Raw genomic sequence first — 25,382 nt, 5'->3', positions numbered from 1 at the left:
ATCAGTATAGACACATGATTCCATTTATTACTAAATAATAATCGTGAATGAAAAATATTCAGGCTTAATTTTTATTTAAATATAAATATTAATTTGTGTTTAAACTATTTATAAAAATAATTTTACCGCAAACTAATAAGGAGCAATCTGATGTCGTAACCTGGCATCGAATCGTCAAGTTTCCTTGAAATTCAGTAATAAGGTTAGGAGTACCAGGGGAGTAGAAATCGGTGGTATGAGCATGGTTGCCATGGCAACCGTCGAAATTCGGCAGTGTGCGTGTATCCACTGTTATTATGGTTCCGTACCCAAAGGGTAAAAACGGGATCCTATTACTAAGACTCCACTGTCCGTCTGTCTGTCAGTCAGCAGGCTGTATCTCATGAACCGTGATATGAGACAGTTGAAATTTTCACAGATGATGTATTTCTGTTGCCGCTATAACAACAAATACTAAAAAATACGGAACTCTCGGTGGGCGAGTCCGACTCGCACTTGTCCGATTTTCGCAAATATTGCAATTTAATGTTTTTCGCTATGGATTATTAGGAAAAAATAATGGTCTATTACTTTAATTTTAATTACTGACTGCAAATTTGCCTTGTCTTTTTGGTTTCCTTGTATTCGATATGAAAAGTAGATTGTTTAACTCGGGTAAAAGGCACCAAGCATAATTTCATCCCTTTGTTAACAATCTTCTATACTAATGGCTCCGGTTTAGTCTATTGTGACGGAAGGGTAACTACGGAACACTACACTGAGCATGGCCCGACATGCTCTTGGCCTGTTTTATTTATCTATCAGTATTACACTTCGATGGTTTGAGACGTAATAGATAAAGTTTCGGGTAATTCTTTTATAGTTTGGTACTTACATGACGTCGACTTTGTTTAGACGTAGTTTTTAGGGTTCCGTGCCCAAAGGGTAAAAACGGGACCCAATTACTAAGACTCCGCTGTCCGTCTGTCTGTCCGTCTGTCACCAGGCTGTATCTCATGAACCGTGATAGCTAGACAGTTGAAATTTTCACAGATGATGTATTTCTGTTGCCGGTATAACAACAAAAACTAAAAAGTATGGAACCCTCGGTGCGCGAGTCCGACTTGCACTTGGCCGGTTTTTATATAAACATTTTAGTATGACTTAGTATTAGTATTTGTTGAAGGTGCATACATCCGCGAAGAAATTCAAAGGTGTATGTGAAGTCCCCAACCCGCATTAGGCTAGCGTGGGGAGTATAGTGCAATCCCTCTCGTGCATGAGAGGAGGCCTGTGCCCAGTATTGGGACGTATATAGGCTGAAACAATCAAGGTCAGTTTACAAAACAAACGAAATAGAGCAAAAACAAGTCTTGTATGAAAAACTTAAATTCGCTGTATTTTTTTACTATGGTATCTGAAGCTACGAGTACATAAACTAATTACAGACCTAGATATACGGTATACCTTATCTTATTTTATTAATATATTTAGTCATGTTTTTAAAAATCACATATATTTTACTTTCCTCGTATTCGAAATGAAAAGAAGAGTGTTTAGCTTGGGTGAATGGCATCATTTCAGACTCGGATAATTGGCGCTCTCACTGCGTTCGAGCACCAAACTACCTCGGCAGAAGTGAGTGCCTTTCATCCCTTGGTTAACAATCTACTATATATTTATAGAAATGATTTACTCAACTTACTCTAGTATAAATAAGTCTTATATTGCACACTAGTACGTCCAGCAGTAGATATTTGCGGCTGATATGATGATGAAGACTATAAAAACCGGTTAACCTGTTGCACGAAAATAGGGTAAATTGTCGATTGTCGCCACCCTTTGATAAGCAGTCGCTTCGCAATAATAGATAAGTAGAAAATGGAAAAAGGTATTGTACCAGGGGTGCGAAACTCCTCCTTTCGGGTATTCTCGGCTCCGTTCAGCTCAGCATTGCTCCGAGCAATTATTAGGGTGGACACAACTTGACATCCCGCGTCCCTTTGCGTGCACGACCACAGATAAGATAATGACTTGAATTTTGACATCCCTAAATAGCCGAAAGGGATAGTGCCATATATTAGAAAGGGACAGCATGATTCGTCCCTGAACCGCTGTAAAACTTCGGTTTTGTAGGAAGTTTCCTTTCTGTACGGTAGTACTTACCATTATTTATTCTGTGCAATTAATACTAATTCTTGCCGACCACGCATAGCAGACGTAGGTAATTTATTAGAAATGATGGTAAACAATTGAACAAGTTTTCCAATTACTGTTACGGCTTTTATGCGCGCTAGGGTAAAAATGTTGTTTGAAGTCTACTTATTAGTAAGTACGTGGAAACTGGATAAGTGGAATCGCAAGGGACCGGCTGTTTAGTTCCGCTTATCCAGGTTTTCCATTTATCCAGTTTTCCACTTAACCAGGTTCAAATAAAACGTTTTCTCACTTACAGAGGCTCTCGCTAACAGAGGTAGCGTATGCTAGTAATGTCGCTTATAGAGGTCACGTATATGGTCAAATAAAATATCAAAACTTAAATATTCATCTTTTATTAAATATGTATTAATAGAAATCGGTATGTAATCCTGACTTTAAAAAAATCAAAACTCTAAATAATCCACAGTACTCGTATACAAAAATAATATCTGTCCTTTGTTATGAAGTGACTTATATTTAAACAAAATCACTCCTAATATTTATTTATGCAAGATAAACGAGTATGGTTAAATAAATCAATGTACCGATTGTATACTTTAATGAAAAAAATCCGCACCACGGCTAAAAGAATCAAACTGAACGATGTGTGATCTCATACAAAATACGTAGTTATTAAAACACGAACCATAATGTTAACTTAACAAACTACCCTCCTTGTGACGCTTTATTAAAAATACAATCTCTTATAACGCCGAACTATTCCACTAATAGAGGTTTCGGAGACGGCTGCTTCCAGTTACAGAGGTAAAAATAAGAAATTTTCGAAAAAATGGATTCCGCTTATAGAGGTCCCAAAATTAACTTATAGAGGTAATTCGTTGCCAACGGACTGGAACCGAGAACTTGGGTCCACTTAAAGAGGTTTTCCACTAACCCAGGTTCCACTTATCCAGTTTCCACTGTAATATAACATGTTATACTTATTTATTACTAATAACCCTTAGAGGATATAACCAAACGGAGTAGGCATTAACAGGCGTTCCCCTCTGTCGAAAATAGGCGGCCTATGGTTATACACAATGTGTGGTGACGTTTATCTGACATGGCTATTTTTACGTTACGTATACGTATACATTTGACGTGCCCCTCCTCCGCAAAAATCGTCACTGTTTTGTACAGAACATTACAAAAGCGTCTCCGTTTGATTATGTAGTAATAATCTACTTACTTACTTTTAGAGAAAAAAAGAAGCGAAAAAAAGTACCTAGGCAGTTTAGAGATATGTATTCCTATTTTATCTTTCATTCTTTTAAACTACGAAATGGCAACATCTAATAGAATGCATTGGTCGCTGTCAGTCGGTCACGGTCATATGGTCATATGTGTTTAATACGTAACTTATCGCCAAATGTATCAGTGACTATTTTAAGAAATCATTATTGCAAAAACATGCTAAGCACATAAACATTTTCAAATGAGTATTTCAATTCTAATTTAGATCCTCGCTCCTAGCGGAAATGATTATCCCGGGACGAGGCAAAATTGAATCCATGAAGGAAGAAACTCTATGAATAATAAAATACAACATTTCTTTGGCATCAGAATAAATTGCATTGAATCTTGGGCTTATACGCAGAGAAAATATAAATACATAAATACTTAAATGGGTCAAAAACATTAGCACCTCTTTACCGTGGACAAAATAACTTCTTACACGCGCGAACACCTCCGTCGTGAACGCTGCTCGCACTATTAGTGCTTTTTTATTTTTATTTATTTATTTATTTATTTAATAAAATACACAGTATTCTTACAATAATCATAGCCCCGCAAAACTCAATAAAGAGTTTGACTGTGGGGTCATCAGTCTCTAGTTACATATGTACTTAACTTAATTTTATAGTAGTGCAATTACTACAAAAAATTGAGGTAGTGTATTTTTAACATAGATTTAAATTTGGATTTCTTATTTTCACATCTTATGGCTTCGGGCAAACTATTAAGCAAGTATGGAATTCTTTTCCTAAGGGTTCTATCCCCGTAGTAGTTATTAATTCTAGGAACGCATAGTTTGCCTGAAGTCACAGCCTTTGTGATGTAAGTGTGATTAACTGGTGTTAATGCATCCTCTGAGTTAAGCTCCTGCCGGCCATGGTTATTGATCGCAAGTAGGTATTTATGTTTTAAACTGACAGGTAAGATATTGCAAATTTTGAATAGAAGTCTGTAGTTACCTTTACATTTGAGTTGAGTTTTATGGTTAACAAGTAATTTTAAAAATCTGATCTGCATATTTTCTAATTTATTTATTTATCGATATTGACCTAGGCTCTTCAAAACATGTCGCGCGAGTGACTAAAACAAGTGAGTCTAAACCGTAAAATTATTCAATGTTAATAGTGTGTCTCACAACAGTTTAAATTCAAATAACTTCTTCTTCAGTCGTTACCTTAAAGGATGACTCACGTTAGACCGGGCCGTGACCGGGCCGGAGCTTCCGGCGCTTCATTTCCTATGGAAAGCATCACGTGATCACCTGTCATGTCATAGAAAAGTAAGCGCCGGAAGCTCCGGCCCGGTCACGGCCCGGTCTAACGTGAGTCATCCTCAATGCTGCGGAAATTGACACCATGACCTTCTGTTGAAGACCAGTGATTCCACGTTCCGCCATGGGCTTCTGTTCCTATTTTTCATTATATAGGTGCTGTAATTTGAGAACAACATCCTAACAGGGTTGATTCAAACTTTATAATCCTGTTAACAAACTGTAATGGCTCCTCTACACGATGGACCATCATACTGGCCGACAGCGAACAACTCGCGAACGCGAAGCGAAGCGGCACGGCGCGGCGCCGCGGGCTTACGACGGACACTTCTATAGGTATCAAAGGATTGATTCACCCCGCGCCGCATCGCTTCGATGGGCCAGCGTGTGGAGAGCGCAGTGGTGTCGGATAGCTTATGGCGCGGCGGGATGGCGATGAGATTTTCAATAAAAACTATAGCGAACATGAACAGTTATTTATTCGGTTTTTGAGTTATCGCAAAGTCTTATCTTAGTAAAAAGACGTATAAAAGCTGCGAAAGTCTTTAGCTTCTAATGTACATGAAGCTTACTAATAGCCCCCGTTTAAAGCAGCCCATTGACACGGATAACTCCGGAACCCTACACTGAGTTTAAGTGCTTGTTGCTAGGCCTATTTGAATAAAGAATATTTTGACTTGACTTTTGATTTGAGCATGACTCGACTATGCTAAATAATACTTCCGAACTATAGCGACGATACTTACGATCCTGAGTCTAGAGATCATTAAACAATCAAGGCAAAGGCCTTGTCCTTATTGAGATTCGAACCTGGGTCAACAACTTCGTAGACAGGGTCTAGTTAAGTCACTACAGGATGATCAATCGAATTGGGTCAGTATGGAGAAGTCAGTAACTATGAGAGATAGCGACATCTGTTCTTAGGAACCATGGTTTCGATTTTAGATTTAATAATAATGGCATTCAAAAAAATAATGGTCAAATTTCATAGCAAAATGGTCCTTATACTTTCAGGATCACAAACAAATACTACACGCGATTACATAAAGAATATTGACCAGGTTCGATTCCCGGTTATGTATGAGTTTAAAAAAAACCGGCTAAGTGCGAGTCGGACTCGCGCACCGAGGGTTCCGTACTTTTTAGTATTTGTTGTTATAGCGGCAACAGAAATACATCATCTGTGAAAATTTCAACTGTCTAGCTATCACGGTTCATGAGATACAGCCTGGTGACAGACGGACAGACAGACGGACAGCGGAGTCTTAGTAATAGGGTCCCGTTTTTACCCTTTGGGTACGGAACCCTAAAAAGTTTGAATGTCATTATTATTAAATCAAAATAGACGCCATGGTTCCTAAGAACAGATCTCTCATGGTTTCTGACTTCTCCATACTGATCCATTTGGATTGATCGCCCTGTATATTCACACTACCAAGCTTAAGTTTACATGTGTGTGTGAGATAACGTCCCGGCATGACATTCAATCGCCTAAATACCTTTAAGGTTTAGATATTTAATGACGAGAAGCTTTAACGAGAGCACGAGTTGGCGGATCGACACTGACTCGGAGCTATGAAGCCCTTGTTTTGGAGCGAAACATGTTGAGCAATCTTCGACTAAAAATAAGTGACTGACCCGTTTTAATATATTTAGTATGATTGTGTCACACGGAAGTTTTGTTGATTAGATATTTTTGCTCATGGGTACTATATGTAGAGACTAGAAATTCGCACCAGGCGAATACATTTACGCGTTAATAAAAAAAAAAGTGTGCGTGTAATTTTTACGCGAGAATGAAGTAAAACTTCTTTGACGTTTATCGCTATGTTGGTACTTTGACGTGTGTCCTATTGTGCGTGTGTCACTACTGAGCGTTACTTCCGTCAGGAAAAAATCTGAGTTACCCTCTAGTCGCGCCTAGTGAAGTTTTACTTCAAAAATGCTTTCAGAAGCCGGCGTTACCCTTTGAAAATATATTAATGTTAATTACGAGTGTGTACTTACTTAGGTGAAATAGAAACATCGTCAAAGCGCCTTCGGCGTAACAGGCCGAATAAAGATCATACGTAACCAACGAAGATAAACAAATTAACGAATTAACTAAATTATTCTGCTCGCTAACAAAATAAGCTGGAAATCAAAACCATTGATTGCCAAAGCGTAAGCGAGTAATCATCTAAACCCATCCAATATAGCGTGATATACAAAAGAGATGATATTTAGTTTAGTTATGTCTGAGGTGAGTATTTTATAGGCAACAAGAATAACAGTCCAGAACCCCGCCAACTTTTCAGACTGCTTGACGCTCCCGATATAGCTTGCTCCGTTGCACTCGCACCCCTATTTTTAACCCGTACTCGTTCCCGCTCGCACTTGTGGGTTTTCTTGGGATTTTCTCGGGCATGCGCAGAGCGTCGCGACGCACGTGTCGGTGTAACTTCTGGTGAGGTATGTCGTCCTGGTATCGGGCGCGCCTAGGGCGGCCGCTTCGCGCCGCCGCCCAGCGCCGCAGCCGCCCTAACCTCCGCCCGCCCAGAAGCAAGTAAGGCCGCTAGCGATACGGTCCGCTCAACTTCAGATTCGCGACCGTGGACGTGCAAAGTTACGCTTTACGCGTTTTAAAAAACCGACGTATAAAAAAAGTGTTATAAGTTTAATATCATTTTAAAAATATTCCTCTTTAAATCTACCCACACTTTGTCTGTTTTAAATTTTAACAAAGTTTGTTTTTGCAGGTTTTAATATTTGTTTGGTGTAAGTTTTAGTGAGTTAAGTGTGTGCCTCAGGTCCTGGTGGTTTGCTGATGATCTTCAGATCCTGAGTCTTCTGCAGCCGACCCTCAAAATGAGACGTCAAGTAACAGTTCCAGGTAAGTAATAAAAAAACTGTAGGGTATTTTTGTTTTTAAGAACATGCAAACCAATTATAAGACCTCGTTATTTCTTATTAAGAAAGGTTTTTCCTGTTGTATATAAATAAGAAAGTTTTCCGTCTGTGGGGAGCCTTGTTCAAAGAACTCATTAGGAGACGGTTCCTGCAAAAAGTGTTAACCGTGTTTTTTTAGAGCCATTAACTTTTAGCTGTGTTGTACACTTCGCGCGGTAAAAACATCTACGTTTGCTGGCACTCAGAAATATCTTGAAATTTATGTTTTAAGGTCCCTGAACTATTTAGACATTATATTTGAATGAACATTACTAAATTAAAAAAAACGCAATTTGAAATTGTCTTTCACTGACTTTTCTCGTTAAGTATAAAAACTTTACTTTAGGTATAAAAGTTTGCGACTTTAGCCATCGTAGTATACTACTGAAACGATTCCTAAAATCAGGACAGAATACTCCTAAGGTCGCCTTTAAAATATCTGTCATCTATAAAATTACAGGCTTTTTATAAAACCCGACCCCAGAAGCCGGAGAGACTAGACGAAGCTCTTTTAAGGGGCCCACTGGTTATCAGTCCGCCGGACGATATCGGCCTGTCAGTTGTTCGGAACTGTCAAATTTTAGTTCTAACTGACAGGCCGATATCGTCCGGCGGACTGATAGTCAGTGGGCCCCTTAGATATTGAAGGTGCAATTGATTGGGTTCCGATTCTTCCGATTGAAATCTGTTATAGACCTTAATGTTATCTTACTCGTATAACGATAGTTCCTGACTTAAATAAAATTATTAAAAACATTACACTCTTTTCTTTGGGCAGTCGTGTAAAAAGACCCGCCCCAGCTTCGCACATGTAAATCCTAACAAATTATACACGTAAACCTTCAAGAACCACTATTGATAGGTGAAAACCGCATGAGAATTCGTTAAGCCGTTTCCGAGTTTATCACCAACATACAGACAGACAGACGCGGCAAGGGACTTTGTTTTATAAGGTGTAGTGAAGATGATAGTGAATACTTGAATAGTGATAGTGATGTGTGATATGATAAAATTAGAGGATGTATTTTTATAAATTTTAATAATATTACAAACTTTTCAGTTTCAAGTTATCTTTGAGATACCAAGTGAAGTCTGCAACGATTTTGATAGCAGTGCGTGTGTTATTTAATACGTCATATTTTCATAGAAGTTTGACGTTTAAAATAACACTTGCACTGCGTGTACTATCAAAATCGTTGCAGCCTTTTCTTGGTCTAACTCTAGTAACAATGATATCAAAACTCCAGATAGGTTACCTATATGCGTTCCAAAATTGAACCACCATTGCTACTCATGTCATGGATACATTTCTTTCATCGCAAGTTTTGCGCCGGATGCCATATTATCTTTTGCCCCTTTCTAATTTCTTAGATTTTTACAACCCTCTTATTTTTTATATATTTCCCCACTTACTTGCAGTGCATGTGACGTGTTTTCTGCATGCACTGTATGTTTTCACTCATTTCTTACAGGTCAAGGAAATTGAAAGATCAAAAGAATGCAGTATAATCATCATTGTCCGCCGGTCTAGCGATGCTCGTACTCGTAACTAATCAAATCGTTACTAATTGGAAAGTATGCCTTCAACTGGTCACAGTGAACTTGACTTTCTAATTAGGAAAGATTTGATTGGTTACGGGCGTGGCTAGGCAGGCGGACAATGCTGATTTTACTGCATTCTTAACGCGAACGAACTATAGTGAGATTTTCCACCAGACGAGTGCAGCTCTCTACTCTCTAGGCTTGTGTTAGAGTTAAATATAAATATATATATTTTTCTAAGCCTATTTGAGTGTTCCACTGCTGGGCAAAGGCCTCTCCTCTGGTTCTACATAACTCCCGATTTTGTGCTTCCTCCGGCCAGTTGTAAAGGAAGGTGTCAAAGTCGTCTCGCCATCTCCTCCTGGGCCTACCCCGCCCACGCTTCTTTACCGGCATACACTTCCACTTGGTGGCTATGTAAGCCCACTTATCCGGATGCATGCGGTATCGGCCAGCCCAGTCCCATTTGAGCCTGGCGGTTTTTTTGCCAACATCAGCAATGCGGGATTTGGAGCTCAGCGTAGTGTAAAGTGTTCCGGACGCGGTTATATATGTATATATATATATATTAGTTTTTTTTCTCGTACGCCAAACTTTTGTAATAAACGCTTGAAGAAAATAATACCTAAGATAAACAAATAGTAATATATCTTGAGATGTATTCTGATTCTAATAAAAGGTTATGAATTTGATCTGGATCTTCAACCAGAAACATCACTTTTGACACTAACAGATCATATCCATAACATATCAAAGCTAAATGTATTGTATAACTAGGGGCCCTATTCGAGATGCACAACTGTCAGTTTCGGCTTCAACATCAGTTCAACAGTGGAATGAATCATTTGTTCATCAACTGTGGAAAGTATCATTTGGTTGTACACCAAAACTCATTCATTGAAAAAATTATGCAACAAAAATCAACTTTGTTTTCTTACTACTATACGGTTTAAAATGGCTCTGAACTCTGCGTGGTTCGGTTTGGTTTCGTTGTCACCTAACTGTGGATTGCTAATGTCAAATTTACCTATTTGACAACACACGATTTCTTCCATTCAACTGAAGTTCAACACGAAACGTCACTTAACGCATGTCGAATACCGCTAGTAGTAGTCACAACCAGAATATGCCTACTTTTAAGGCCCTATGTACAGTCGCTATCAGATATTTCGGAGCGGCCGAGATGCGCACAAATATTTGAACACGTCTTTATTGTCAAAGCGTTAGTGAGTGTTCAGATCTTTTTGAGCACCTCTGCCGCTCCGATACCTTGAAGTTTTATTGAATAAGAAGGTTCCAAATGCAACAAAAAGCAATTGCTTCTGGCAGGAGGAATGTTTATTAACTGAAGACTTAATTACCCTCTAGGGGACTGTCAGCGATAAAAGATTGTATCAAAATTATAAACTGAAATAGATCTCATACCTATATGTATTAAAGAAAAAGTGACGAAGCCCTCCTGTGGTGAAGGCCGGATTCAAACCGGTGTCTTTAGCAATCCGGGCTAACGCCTTGAACCCCTAGGCCATCCTGCCACATACAATAATTTGATTAGTTCCCAAAACTTGTGGATTGTATCAAAAATTAAATTTTTGACAAAACTTATTTTATCACAGTTTTTTTGAGTTACTGATATCATTCATTCATACAAGTATAGACAAGCGGGATATAGAACACGGTTATACTAGCTAAACTCGGTTTAGCGTTAATTTCAAAATGGGCTAAGAATATACAAGTGATTCCTTAGCTTAACAATGCGAGTTTTAGTCATTCGATCTGTTTCGAATATGATACTGATCTGTCAGTGTCAAAAGTGACGTTTTTGGTTTAAGAAATGTCACTTCTGTCACTGACAGATCAGTATTATATTGGAAACAGATGGAATAACTAAAACTCGAACCAAAGAGGATATAATATAGAGCGGTACTGTCATAGTAAATTTAGTAACCACTGTAAATTCACTGCCATCTATCGACATACTTGAAAACTAAAAATGAAGATTTATAAAAATACGTTCAAATGTATTTAAATATGGATAAATGATTCTTTAATTTGCATTAATTATTTTTATATGATTTTGACCCATGTTCTTCAACGGATATGCGTTAAAATTATAAATAACAAACGAAACCGTACAACGCCCTCTATACGAGAGTAGGCCAAAACTAGTGGCGCCATCTGATCAAGAATCAAATTTTCGTGATTTTCGAGGCACGTTTTTTCCTTAGACTGTATCCATCTATTACGGAGTTTTATCTATCTTTGCTCGAACTGACTGCCAGTGAAATCGAAATTGCTTATAGAAAACCATAGGCGTTTGGTATGTTCAGTGCGTGGCAACACTGATTAACTTAGAATAAGGATTTTTTTCGAGTACGCAACCTACCATTGAACTTTTTACCATCGTTTTCGACATAGGTGCTCACAAAATATACATATAGGTATAGGTAGAACTAAATATATTTAGTAAATGGGAATGTATGCGAGGACCTAGTACCTAGGTATGTGTATAAAATTGCCAATATTTGTAGGAATAATAAACAATAGGTATACAACATATGTTTCTGTTTGACCCAATGGTTGACCGGTAGAGAATGCCTTTTGGCATTAAGTCCGCCATTTGTACATTTCTCTTTATTTGTGCATATAAAGTTTAAATAAATATAGTACCGTGTAATTGAGTTCAGTTCGATACTACCAGTTAAAACAAAAACAGCCCCTGAGCTACGTTAGATTCTTGGAAATATTCGTTTTCCTTCTATAGTCACGAACAGAGGGAAAAACGTATATTCTGTTTTTCGTATATATATATAGAGTAGACACATGTAATACAATTACGAAGCTTACGTGCCTTTACATATTATTTATTATTTGTTTATTATTTAAGTTGACAATTGTAGCTAGAGCCACAGCGGCACATGGAGACTATATAAAGGAGCCAAATCTCTATGTATGAAAAGTGTCCATCAAAAAACAGTAATTAGGCGGCGCCACCATACACCGAAATACTACCAAAAATAAGCTACGTAATTTGGTCGGGTTATTTGTTGCCTTATGTCCCAGAGCCTAACTAGCGCCACCGGAGAGATTAGGAACTATTATTTAAAGCTGAAAGCGGTCACTTTTGCAACAATTCTGCCATAAGAGATTGGCATCCTTTCTATACCATCCATACAGCGGCACAAATTAGGAGACAGTAATATTTATACATTGGGTACAAAAGTGTTTACATAACAATATTAATTATACTTATATAATACTACTTACAGGCATCTCTCGCTCTATCATCTATAACTCTCTTACACTCAATCATCAGTCCTCCGATTGCACTCACAAACAAATCACACTCCGAGTGTGCCTCGAGCACGGAGTTGAGCAGAACATATACAGTTCAAACCTTCTTAGATCGCCCAAATATCAAGGGCCTGACACTCTTTGATAGAGAAAGATAGTCTTATTGCGATTCCTATAAGAGGAAAGAGAAAATAGTGCCATGCTTTGTCCTTATCACCGACCGGGTTTTTTTTCATGGTCGGGTTATGGCAGCATAGGTAGAAGGCGATGGCAAAATACCGAAATTTGTAAGAGTGAAAGAGAAAAAGGATTATACTGCCATACTTTAACCTGTCAATACATGAATATGTCTTTCTCTTACCCCTGGTCGCTCGGTTTCATGTCTATAACTACTATACTATGTCTATGCCCAAAAATACAACCAAAAATTATCATTTTAAAACTCGAGCCTCCTGAAACTGAATAATGTTTATTCGCGTCTTAAAAAACAAAAGACATTCTTCGCGTCTGCTGCTGACACATTTGTGAAGTCAACCATCTTCCACAGATCAACTACTCACTAGACGAAGCAAATAACACAAGCCGAGGTTTTTTCGGACCGATAAGACATTCAACCTTTAAGGGACCCCGGCAAGCTTGGTTCTTCATACAAACGTAGTTACGCTCAAAATTTAAAACGAGTAGTTAGTTTGCTCTAAAACTTTGTACTTACACAATAGGATAAGGTGTCTGTAATTAGTTTATGTAGCTTCAGATGCCATAGTTAAAAAAATACAGCGAAAACTAAACTTATACTAATACTCATACGAAACTTGTTTTTGGTCTATTTCGTTTGTTTTATAAACTGGACCTATATAAACTAATAACAGACCTAGATATACCTCATATGTCATTGTATGTGCAAAGTTTCATTACAATCCATCACGTAGTTTTAAAATGAGAACGAAACTACGTTTGTATGGGAAGGCGAAATTCGGCTTGCCGGGGACTCCTAAGAAAAGTGCGAACTCCCATCTTAAACGGCAACGCCCTTGCAATCCCACTGGTGTTACAGGTGTCCATGGGTAACGGTAATCGCTTTCCATCAGGCGATGCGTCTGCTCGTTTGCCTCCTCTATCATAAAAAAAACAGCTAATATCGTTAACTATGATGGTATATATTGGCTCACATAAGTTGAATTCGCGTTTACTCGTTGTACTTAAGGGGCCGGACGATATCCGCCTGTCAGTTCTGTTAGAGCTGATGCAGTATTTGGAGTATTTTGCAGTATTTGCATTACTGCTGGAAACGTCAAATTTAATATGAATGACTTCATTGTATTGACCTTTTTGACGTTTCCTGCAGCAATGCAGCCAGCCGCATTACTGCTGCAGTATTGCAGCGTGACCTTACTGCCGACAGCATTGCTGCGATAAATGTTACAATGGATGTTGATGTCCGGATTTACATATGTGGCAGCAATGCAGTCAGCAGCAACGTCGCGCCGCAATACTGCAGCAGTAATGCTGGCGGATTCTGAATCCGAATAGCGGAGTCTGATGTTTGTAGTCATTCTCGCTTGCTAAAGGGGCCCACTGATTATGAGTCTGCCGGACGATTTCAACCTGTCAGAATAAAGAGTTTACAGTTCCCAACAACTGACAGGCCGATATCGTCTGGCGGACTGGTACACAGTGGGCCCCTTTAGGAAAATCTTGACCTTTTGGACGCCAATGACCGATATATAGGCACCGCATGTCCAATACCAAAGACGGATTAATCGGTCACAGACCACAGAGCAACATAGAGCTACGTGCATGTGCATAAAGTTCAATTTCAGTTTTGACACTTCGGTGACGTGGCGTCCTAGTGACAGATGTGTTTGACACGCCGTCGAAATGGTTAACGCTCCACCATACTCATTTCAAAACCAATAGGTCACATCTAACACAAGTTAATGTGCGACTTAACACTTTTTAGCGAGAGTAGTGTCGTGAAGAAATGATAAGTTTTCGTTGGCGTTTCGAGACTGCTATAAATAAAACATCGGAAATTTCTCGATTTCCGTTTAATCACTCAAGATTGTCTCATATTATTGAGTACACTGTCTGGTAAGTAATGGATGCATATTGCGCTCGGCGTTTCTTTGGATATTAAATTACACTGCGATTTCTCAAGCTTGGGTTGCCCGTTATGCCAGTCATATGAAAATGAAATGGTGCAGTGGTAGCGTTCCGCAGCCTCTGACGTCAGACGGTATTCATGAATTCAATAAAGCTAAGCTATGAGCGATTAAATTGGACATCGAGGCTTCGAATCCTGACTTAAAAAGTTACTTGGAATTTTACGCATACGATTTACAGATTTTTTTACTGGAGAACGGTAAGCATTTGGTTACCATGTTAATGATTCTTCTGATTTTGAAGCTGTGCTGGTCGAGTGGATCTGTTATCCGAATTTCAATTCGGAGTTCGTACATTTAAATTCTGGTTAGTACAAATAAATTTTCCTATTATTCTTCAGAATTAAAGGTTAATAATACGATATTTAGCTGATTCTACTCTTGTCAGCCGTCAGCCAGACTCTCCTTAGCATTTATCAATGTTTTAATCTTCGTTTTATTACATCACGAAGCTGATTACTCCCACATATAAGTTCTGACTTTAGTGGTTTAAACGTCACAAAACTATGCCAATCATATTGTTCCGCTATTTATGCCAATTAAATGGTAATGGAATGGTGCAGTGATGAAACGTTCCGCAACCCCTGACGTAACTCAATCCAGTATTCATGAATGCAATAAAACATGAGGTTATTAAATATTTTTTATTACTACCTAAATATTAATAATATATGCTTTAGACTACTTACTGTTAAAATAAAACTATGAAAACGGATTATAAAAACGTAGAAACGTCGTTATCGAAACGTCGGGATGTATTATAAATTCAATATACGCGATATAATCCGTTTTCATAGTTTTATTTCATGAGTAAAGGATGACTCACATTAGACCGGGCCGTGTCCGGGCCGGAGCTTCCGGCGCTTACTTTTCTATGACATGACAGGTGATCACGTGATGCTTTCCATAGAAAACGAAGCGCCGGAAGCTCCGGCCCGGACACGGCCCGGTCTAACGTGAGTCATCCTTAACTATATAATTATAACAGTAACCGAAAACAATATTACTTATCTACTTTCTGTTGTCAAAAAACTATATGTATGAAAGAGCAAGTCAAATTAAAAGTGAAAGTAGAAATTTAAAATAGATAAATGACGAATTAAAAAATTTGGAATTAAGTCTTGTCTATTACCTCTTCACGCTTAAACCGGTGATTCGATTTAGATGACGGTTTGAAAATAGCTTGACTCCTCCTGGGGTATGACATAAGATGGTATTTATCGTAGAAATCATTACTGTGCGTAATGTATGTTGACATAATAGTCGCTTTCAGTCGCATTAATAATTGATTACACCCAGGATAACAGTGGTAGTAATTTTTAGTCAATTATGGAGTTAGACCATCAAAAAGAGCGACACAACTAAACATCCTGCCTAACACAGCTAAACCGTGGAATGAACTCTCGACCGCGGTATTTCCGGACAGAAACGACCTTCAAGAAAAAAGCGTACTCCCATCTTAAAGGTCGGCAATGCACTTGCAACCCCTCTGGTGTTGCAGGTGTCCATGGGTGACGACAATTTATTACCTTCATGCGATTCGTCTGCTTGCTTGCCTCATATCATAAAACAAAAGCATTTTCACCTATATCTTTAATTATAATATAAATATATCGTGTAGGTATAGGTGTACGTACTAAGTAACTCATTCATTGGCAATATCCACTCGAATCCACGGCTGGACATTTAACGGTTCGGCAGGTGACACATGATTAAGAGAGGCACGCATAAGTGACACATCATTTGTCGACGGTGTGATAAAAGCAGCGCAAGAAGACAAGGAAGGGACTTGACACATACAGATATATATGTAGGTACCTGGTAAGGGTGATTTTTTCTAAACCCTGCACTTAAATAAAATAGTTTAATAATAAAACTATGAAAACGGATTATATCGCGTATATTGTAGTCCATCTGATAAAGGAGCAAGCGAGACATAGACTGTGAGACCTTAGTGTTGGATGATGCTGGACATTCTGATGGTTTGAAAAGATGTGTCCCGCCGAGTTTGTTGCCGGTCCCATATTGGGATACCCTCCTACAATTTAGGAGGGAATTAAATCTTCTCGGGTCCGTGGTGTAGGGTTGGAGCCGGCATAGTTTTTATCGCGTATATATATATATCTTTACTTGAAAAATAATTATAGTGTATAACTAGCCTTATAAACCGATTTTGCATGTACAACCAGCCTTAAAGTTTGTAGTCTATGATTGTTCATTATTTTAGTATGTGGGTATTTTTGCACTTTGTAATTTTTCCTCAGTCACCCGTTGACCACGAACGCTGTAAAGAGTTCGAAACGTCGGGATGTATTATAAATTCAATATACGCGATATAATCCGTTTTCATAGTTTTATTTCATGAGTAACTATCGCGGTAACCGAAGACAATATTAGTTTAATAATATTCAATAAAAAATATTTAAAAAAATGGGGACAATCTGAGAATATGACACAATTAAAAACGGTGCGTAAGTGTGCGCGACAGCTGCCACAGCCTCCAAATAGAAAAACATACAAATAAGTGTTTTTACAGACCGGGATATGATTACAAGAGGTATACCATAATTCTTCTTTTACATTCTTTCACTTACCGGATAACCTTACAGGCTAATCGGCTTAAAAATACAAATACCTTTACTGAAATCGAATTTTTTTATTTCCACTACCCAAAGTATTTTCTACACGTTGCTCGAGCAATGTAAAAACTGAAAAATATTTCCCAAATTTTTCAATTACCTAATGAAAACAATTCAAAAAATTGTTAAAACTTCAACAATGATTCGTTACGAGGTCCGTGAAGTGAAAACTTTGATGAGGAAATTAAATATAAATTCCTGGGGGATTGGGCGCCAGATTAGGAGATTAAATAGCTGGACGATTCTCTCTCCCGTGGCTTTTAATTTTACTTTATTAATTGTTTTGTAATTAGAATCATATATTTGCTAATATTTTCTATGCAGTCAATACAGTGTATAATGTTGCAAATATTTTCCGTACCCTTATATTTACAGTGTATAATGAGAAAGAACTTATTGGACCCTTCCGTTACTTATATCGTATGCTGAAATTGCTAAAAGGAAATATTCTTTAAATTTTACAAGAATTTTCAGTTATTTCAACTTTCGGAGGTGCTTTCGCTAAAGGATCCACTCAATTCTTATATCCAGTTTTTTTTTTTTTGTTATGAAATAGGAGGCAAACGAGCAGACGGATCACCTGATGGTAAGCGATTACCGCCGCCCATGGACACCCGCAACACCAGAGGGGTTGTAAGTGCGTTGCCGGCCTTTAAGATGGGAGTACGCTCTTTTCTTGAAGGTTTGAAGGTCATATCGGTCCGGAAATACCGCAGGCGACAGTTCTTTCCACAGTTTAGCTGTGCGAGGCAGGAAGTTTCTAGAGAAACGCACAGTTGAGGACTGCCAACCATCTAAGTGGTAAGGATGGTAATGTTGTCGCGTAGGGCGATGAGATAAAGATGATGATGTAGAGTTTATATCATAATTTCATAATTTGTTTTTTCCTCGATAAGTAGATAACGATATGTATAATATAAAGTTATACATACAAAACATCCATAACTCAGGAACAAATATTTGCGATAAATACACAGATAAATGCCCTTGTTCTTCTTCTTCTTCTCAGCATGTTTCCGTCCACTGCTGGACATATGCCTCTTTCATGTCTTTCCAAAGTGCTCTGTACGCCGCGCTTCTATGCCAGGTCGGCCCTGCTGTCTTTTTGATGTCGTCAAACCATCTGGCTCGCGGTTTTCCTTCGCTTCGGCTGCCCAGTCGAGGCCCATACGAGGAGTCAAACCTGTGACCTCCTGCTTTATAGCTAGAGTCACACTGACTATAAGGCTAGGAGGCCATAATACATGCGAAGTTCATTCTATACCATGTCTGTGACGCGGTTCACACTTAAGAGTCCCCGGCAAGCTCGGTTCTCCATACAAACGTTACGCTCGCATTTTAAAACGAGTAGCTAGTTTGCTCTGAAACTGTACACTTACAATAGGATAAGGCATATCTATGTCTGTAATTAGTTTATGTAGCTTCAGATTAGTTTATAAAAATAAAAATACAGCGAATTTAAGTTTTTCATACAAAACTTGTTTTTGCTTTATTTCGTTTGTTATATAAACTGGAGTTATATAAACTAATTACAGACCTAGATATACCTCATGTCATTGTATGTGCAAAGTTTCATTACAATCGAAAATGAGAATGAAACACTGTTTGTATGGGAAGGTGAAATTCGGCCGAGCTTGCTGCAGCCTCTTAATATTCCGTGCAAGCATTCGTTATAATATCTCATTTAATACCCCACGGAAACTTACCTGTCTTACCTTACCCTTTGTCCCCCTTTACCCCTCCTTTTTGTGGCCACTTAATGCACCTGAAAGAGCTCCGTAAATAAGAATATGTAGTAACGAGCCGGTTCGTATTCAGTGCGAGCTACGAAAACAAGTACACAGTATACGAAATGTTGTGTCAATATGGCCTAGATAAAACGCTGTTTACGGAGAGGAAACGGGGAAGTTATGGCTTTTTCAATTGCAATGAGAGTAAAATATTTAGGTATTTAATCATTTCTTGACAGCCTGTAACATGGCAAACCTGCATAGTGCAGCCACCGCGCGCACTGGCCGGTTGTAAAAAAAACTAAGCCATTCGCCCGTCTTTTGAATTTTCCTATCAATTTTCTCTTGGAATTTTGTTGCAAATAGCACAACTTTGATTTTATTTCTTTAATGTGGCTCAATGCTTATGATTTGTGTGAACAGTATTCACGAGGTCTGCGTCTGCGTAATGCAGGTAAAATTTGGGTAATTGTTTAAATAGTGTTAAGTTTCTGTTTATGTTTAAATGAAACCTAATTCAAGTCTTATTTGTACGTCACTGGTTCTTGTAACTGAATGAGGCTTGGGTTAGGTTCCGACCCGAAAACTAAGAACGCACGATTGTTGCACCCCTTTCCTTTGGTTTAAAACTAAAGACACATGATTGAAGCTACTTATTTTCTGGATATTCGCTCCTGAAGTTTTTATCTGCTTGCGCCTGGTGAGCCCGCGTAGCCCGCAGTAGCACCCGCTGCCAGAATTCATCGTTCGGCTAAACGAAGATTGGAATTCGAAAACGTGACGATTATTTTATTGGTTTTGAGTCGTGTACTGACAGAAATTAGTTTATAAATAAATAAATAAATAATAAATAAATAAATTTTATAGGACATTCTTACAGATTGACTAAGTCCCACGGTAAGCCCAAGGAGGCTTGTGTTATGGGTACTCAGACAACGATATATATAATATATAAATACTTAAATGCATAGAAAACACCCATGACTCAGGAACAAATATCTGTGCTCATCACACAAAATAAATGCCCTTACCGGGATTCGAACCCAGGACCTTCGGCTTCACAGGCAGGGTCACTACCCACTAGGCCAGACCGGTCGTCAGTTTATTTTATTGTACATATTTTTACTATTATATTGTTTTACTATAAGAACCAAGTTTTCATTTTCTAATTTTCTACCGCTCTAGTTAGCCGGCTACAAGCCTCCTAGCCTCGACTCTCCAGCCTTCGACTGTCGGGAATTATAGACCTCGTTTACACAATCTCGCTTACCCCCCTCGTTGCACAATGTACTTAATCACCATAATATTGTCTTTGGTTACCGCGATAGTTACTCATGAAATAAAACTAAGAAAACTGATTATATCGCGTATATTGAATTTATAATACATCCCGATGTTTCGAACCCTTTACAGCGTTCGTGGTCAACACACCACACAGGGAGGGTTCGAAACGTCGGGATGTATTATAAATTCACGATATAATCCGTTTTCATAGTTTTATTTTATTAAACACCAATTTGAAAGTAGACTGAATTAGGGCCAATGTAATTTTGCAATTACAGCTGAAGTCTCGGCAGTTTGATGGATGAAACAAACAATTACGAATAGTAATGATCTCGGGCCCAGCAACGACAATACGAGAGACAATATTGTTCTAGGACAATAAAGCCTGGCTGTTTGTTGAAACTAGTTATTAATTTAAGAGGTTATTTGATAAGTGCTTGAATTTGATTGAAATGCTTAACCCTTAAATTAAATGTATGATTTTTTATTTTTGGTTGGAAAAAATGTTTAGCTCAGAAACTTAAGCTTTTTTCTGTTGAATCTGTGAGCTGTCCAATGCTTTGTATACATTTGGCAACAATATGCATTTAAGGGTTCAATTAAAAATAGATTATTTTGCTGCGATAGAACACCGAATTTAGTTTTGATTTTTTTATAATATTTATTACACCATTGAAGCATTTGGCCCCTTTAGGCTGCGTTTCGACCAAAGATGTGTTGCGAGGGATGTGTTTTTAAGAGCCAATCGCATCACTGCACACTGAGCGAGAAAAACAATGAAGTGATTCCATTGGCATTTGAAAACACATCCCTCGCAACACATCTTTGGTCGAAACACATCTTTATATAGGTGATTTCTAACCTCTAATTTTCCTCGTTGAAATAAATAATGGTACATTACGATCACCTTAGTGATACATCCAGGTAAATATATCGTAGGTACAATCACATAATAGGGGATTATCTCTACGATATATTTACCTTGGTGTATCACTAAGGTGATCCAAGACGGTAACAAGGACCTGTGTCTCGCTATTGAGACTTCTTCGACGCTCTGCACTGCATTGTTACTGTAGTAAGCGGCAATATTTTCCTACTCGACTTTATTATCTCGCTCGAGTAGGTACTAACTTAGTCTTAGTAGTACTAAGTAGTATATTTTCAGTCCACCAAACTTTGAAATAAGAACTAAGTTGTGTGAAGTTCTACAAATAAACGCTTTTCCAAAGCACCGAGTTGTGTCTGCAAATAAATAAAAGTTAGACGTACGACCGAAATTTGTCTTGATAAGTTCGTACGTGATTCGAAAGTCGAAACCGGAGCGGTTTGTACGTCGTGATTTTGAAGTAATTTTTACTATTACAATATTACACAATTTAAGAATAAAGTATGTGTTAAGTAACTGAATAAGTTGTAATGTCACCCCTTTGAAAATCTGCACCTTAAGTCTGCATCAAAAATAAATGAACACTAAATTCGAATCCAGAATAATAGAAAGTAAACTGATATTTAGTTGTAGAGATTACTGCGTTATGAAATAAGTCTTATGCAGCCTATGAATTAAATTTTCATGACTAGTATCGTATCCGTACCCAAAGGGTAAAAACGGGACCCTATTACTAAGACTCCGCTGTCTGTCTGTCTGTCCGTCTGTCTGTCTGTCACCAGGCTGTATCTCATGAACCGTGATAGCTATACAGTTGAAATTTTCACAGATGATGTATTTCTGTTGCCGCTATAACATCAAATACTAAAAACAGAATAAAATAAATATTTAAGGGGGGCTCCCATACAACAAGCCTGATTTTTTTGCAGTTTTTTGCGTAATGGTACGGAACCCTTCGTGCGCGAGTCCGACTCGCACTAGGCCGGTTTTTTATTTCGTTTAAACCACTTGAAAGTACCTGACCGAGTGAAGCGAAGTGCAGTCGCATTTCTCAACAGTTTTTCGTGAACTGTTTTAAGCAGGTTCGATAATTATACAGGTACTTAAGTATTTTTTCCGATACAATTGTTTATTTTTTCGAAATGATGTATCCATGGGCGTTCGAGAGGTATTTAGCTCACAGAGCCACTTAGTTAGGTACTAATTGGATCGTATTTACCGTTTAAATTTTTGCTCGTATTACAGCCCCAAGCCTGCATGCTCAAGAATAAATTAAATGTCACCTTGTCACGCAAAACACCACCTCACGACATAGAGAAATTCGATATTATTTTATTTTTTGACATCCTCCTGAACCGGTAACCCGATACCGGTCTTAGGTACTGTTAAAAGCCTGTCAGCTCTGTCTTATAAAATTTTGTGAAAAATTATAATAAAGAATTTCAGAAAGAACAACTTTGGGACACGTACGTAACGTGTCCCAAAGTTGTTCTTTCTGAAAATATCAGCAAGAGAAATATCAATGAAAATAAGTGGAATGGAAAAATGACGATATAACAGTATGCAAAAACATATTTTAAATTAAATAATTGAGTGTATTCTAAAGGAAACTTGGCAATTATAAATAAATGAAGAGATCTTATCGTTCGTCTGATAAGCTTCATGATTATGATGTTTGAAAAAAAAATGGGTTTGCTGCAAGTGAGTCCTGAGCAACGAGAAAAATAAAATAACTCACTTTGCTCTTGATTTTAGTTTCGAGTAGACAAAAATTTTTAGTTTGGCTTGTTTAATATAGGAAATAATGACCATAGCTTTATTTTTTTGACATGTTTTACTTTATTTTCTTTTTAACTAATTGTACCTATATAGTAACCACCCCTATAATGGGACTGGTACCAGTAATGAGATGGTATAGACAAATCCTGTAAATAAGTATTTATCATCAGTTTTTAAATACTGGCAACATAGTGCCATAAACAAGAGCTATTAGAGATGCTTAAGTTTTATTTCTCATTGATTTTTTTAGTTTTAAATTTAAAGGCGCCTTAATCTCATGACTGAAGCAAGAACACATAGGGATTATTTTTTATAATATTGAAACTAATTGCAGTATCTATAATTAAATACATGGGAAACATAAAGGACGAATAGGATATTCAACTTTTAACGCATAAAGCGGTAGAAATTTTGCAGGTGTCTGTGAAAAATAAAAAATACTCCAAATTTTCTCTTAAATGTTCCATAATTTGGTGCCGTTACTATGCAGATGCACTGATACTTCCCTAGCATTAAGATCTATACCAACTATATACCTTGTATTACTCGTGTGTTCGTGCATTCGTGCAAATAAACAGCTTGAACCTGTGGCTTGAACAGTTTTGAGTATAAGTCTAGTGAACCAGTTTGAAGTTTGAAAATTTGAACTATAGTTTTGCTGGTGCATATATATTATAGGTATATAGCCTAATCGCAAGCGGTAGCAACATTAATAATAAGGCAGTTATATTGCGGGAGCGGTTTCAAGTTTACTTTCTTCTGAGTTTCTGTGGGATTGAAATAGGTACCTATAATCAATGCCAGTGAAACCGGATAATTAAATTAATTAATAAGCCTAGCTTTTACTCCGTAACTTAGTGTGAAAATTTCGATATAAAGAGCAAATTGACTACTTAAAAACAAATAAATCCCAAAATACTTTGTTTAATGACCAGAGCAAAATCCACAACGCATCAGGTTTCGTCCACAGTGCACAAAGAGCATCCGTAACAAACTTAGTTCAATATTCCACAGAAGTAAAATTTTGCTGCAGACATCGTCAAAAAGGATAATCCGCCACATGTTTTGTTAAAGTTAAGGTTGGCTCGCGTTCTATCTACCTATTCTTACTTAAAAGTGGTATATATAAGCCCAGGGGATGGTACGGAGGGTTCTCGGAGACGGAAAAGCAGAAGACCGTGCGTTCAGTACATAGGTTTATTACCGGACTGACAAGTGACAGTGACATTACAATAAGGCCGGCGCCAGAGGGCGCGCGGGGAGACTTAACCCTACCCACCAATATACATACATAACAAAAAGATTAAAAAATAAATGTACTTAACAATGTACATCCTGGGGCCTGGTGACATCAAATTTAGACAAATTTAAACCTTAGTACTGTATGTATAGAATCCGAAATCTATGTAATATACCTATATATATGACACCCTGGCCCCAGGAGGTTAACTACTTACCTATGACATCTTGTTCCCCACCAATATATACAATTTTCACTGACTACATAAAAGATTATGATTTTAGCAGCTGCGCCAAGGAAAAATAAATACATTGTAAAAAATTGTGTGTACGAATGGTACGGAACGCTCGAAACACGAATCCGAGAGCCTGATTCAGATTTAAAACTTGTTATGGTTTTGATTTCATTTTGATAAGAGCTTGAACATCGCTCACGCTTATTGGTGCATGTGAAATGTACGAGAAAAAAAGTGTTTAAAAATGTAATTTAGCTTGAGCATGTACCAGGGCCTCATGAGTTACGAGAAGGTGCTTAGTAAATTTATGCGTGAGATGCGCGCCAATCACCAAGACGATCGTATCAAGAAGGTCGTATCATTAATACCCCCCCCCCCTTATGGGCTTCCCTGCCGGGGTAAGATACCCCTGCGACAAAAAAAAGGTCGTATCGAAACTAATTCAAACGCATAAAAAATTGTTCTGTTTGTTGTTTGTGGCCTAATCTGTCAGTCTCAACTCAAGCAACTGCAAAATGCAGTAGATTTTAACAAGATTTACCGCTCCGGCGGTTTGATGCGAACTCCTCTCGAAGTTTCTGTCGGCCCGGATCGACCTATAATCGGATTGCTAGATTGCAAAGTAGGTAAATATTCATCAAGCTTTTACGACAGATACGTTGACAGTAAAGTAAGCATAATGCAGTTACATGTACTCGTATGTATGTATAGGGCATATTGAAAAAGAGTTGGTTCGAACTTCGTAGGGTTTCGTGTAAAAAATATACATACTGCGGTGTCGTACGGATTTTTGTCAGTTTTGGTCACAATGCTGTGCCTTCGCTTGCCACTTAGTATACAAAAATATAGTTTGTACTTGTGTTGTAATGTGGTGGTTATATGTTTAGGTGTGTTTCTTTTAGCCAGGCAGCGTCACAGTTATGTACATAACCAGAAAGATCACGTCTACATATAATACCGCGATACCTTCAATCAATCA

General features: G+C 37.9%; 1 protein-coding gene across 2 annotated transcripts in view; it reads left to right on the top strand.

The window, feature by feature from the left end:
- The first annotated feature begins 6,909 nt into the window (after positions 1-6,909).
- Positions 6,910-25,382, top strand: part of LOC134740814 (dual specificity calcium/calmodulin-dependent 3',5'-cyclic nucleotide phosphodiesterase 1-like) — a 541,857-nt gene continuing 523,384 nt past the window's right edge. Inside the window, exon 1 of one of the 2 annotated variants that reach the window (XM_063673438.1) lies at positions 6,910-7,556. In XM_063673438.1, coding sequence (XP_063529508.1) covers positions 7,532-7,556 — 25 coding nt within the window. In that variant the 5' untranslated portion in view covers positions 6,910-7,531. The remainder of the gene's footprint in view (positions 7,557-25,382) is intronic. The other variant, XM_063673439.1, reaches the window with a different exon arrangement.

The sequence above is a fragment of the Cydia strobilella genome, chromosome 4 (assembly GCF_947568885.1).
Source record: "Cydia strobilella chromosome 4, ilCydStro3.1, whole genome shotgun sequence".
NCBI lineage: Eukaryota > Metazoa > Arthropoda > Insecta > Lepidoptera > Tortricidae > Cydia > Cydia strobilella.
Note: the sequence above shows the minus strand (reverse complement) of the source record. Positions and strands in the feature narration are given on the sequence as shown.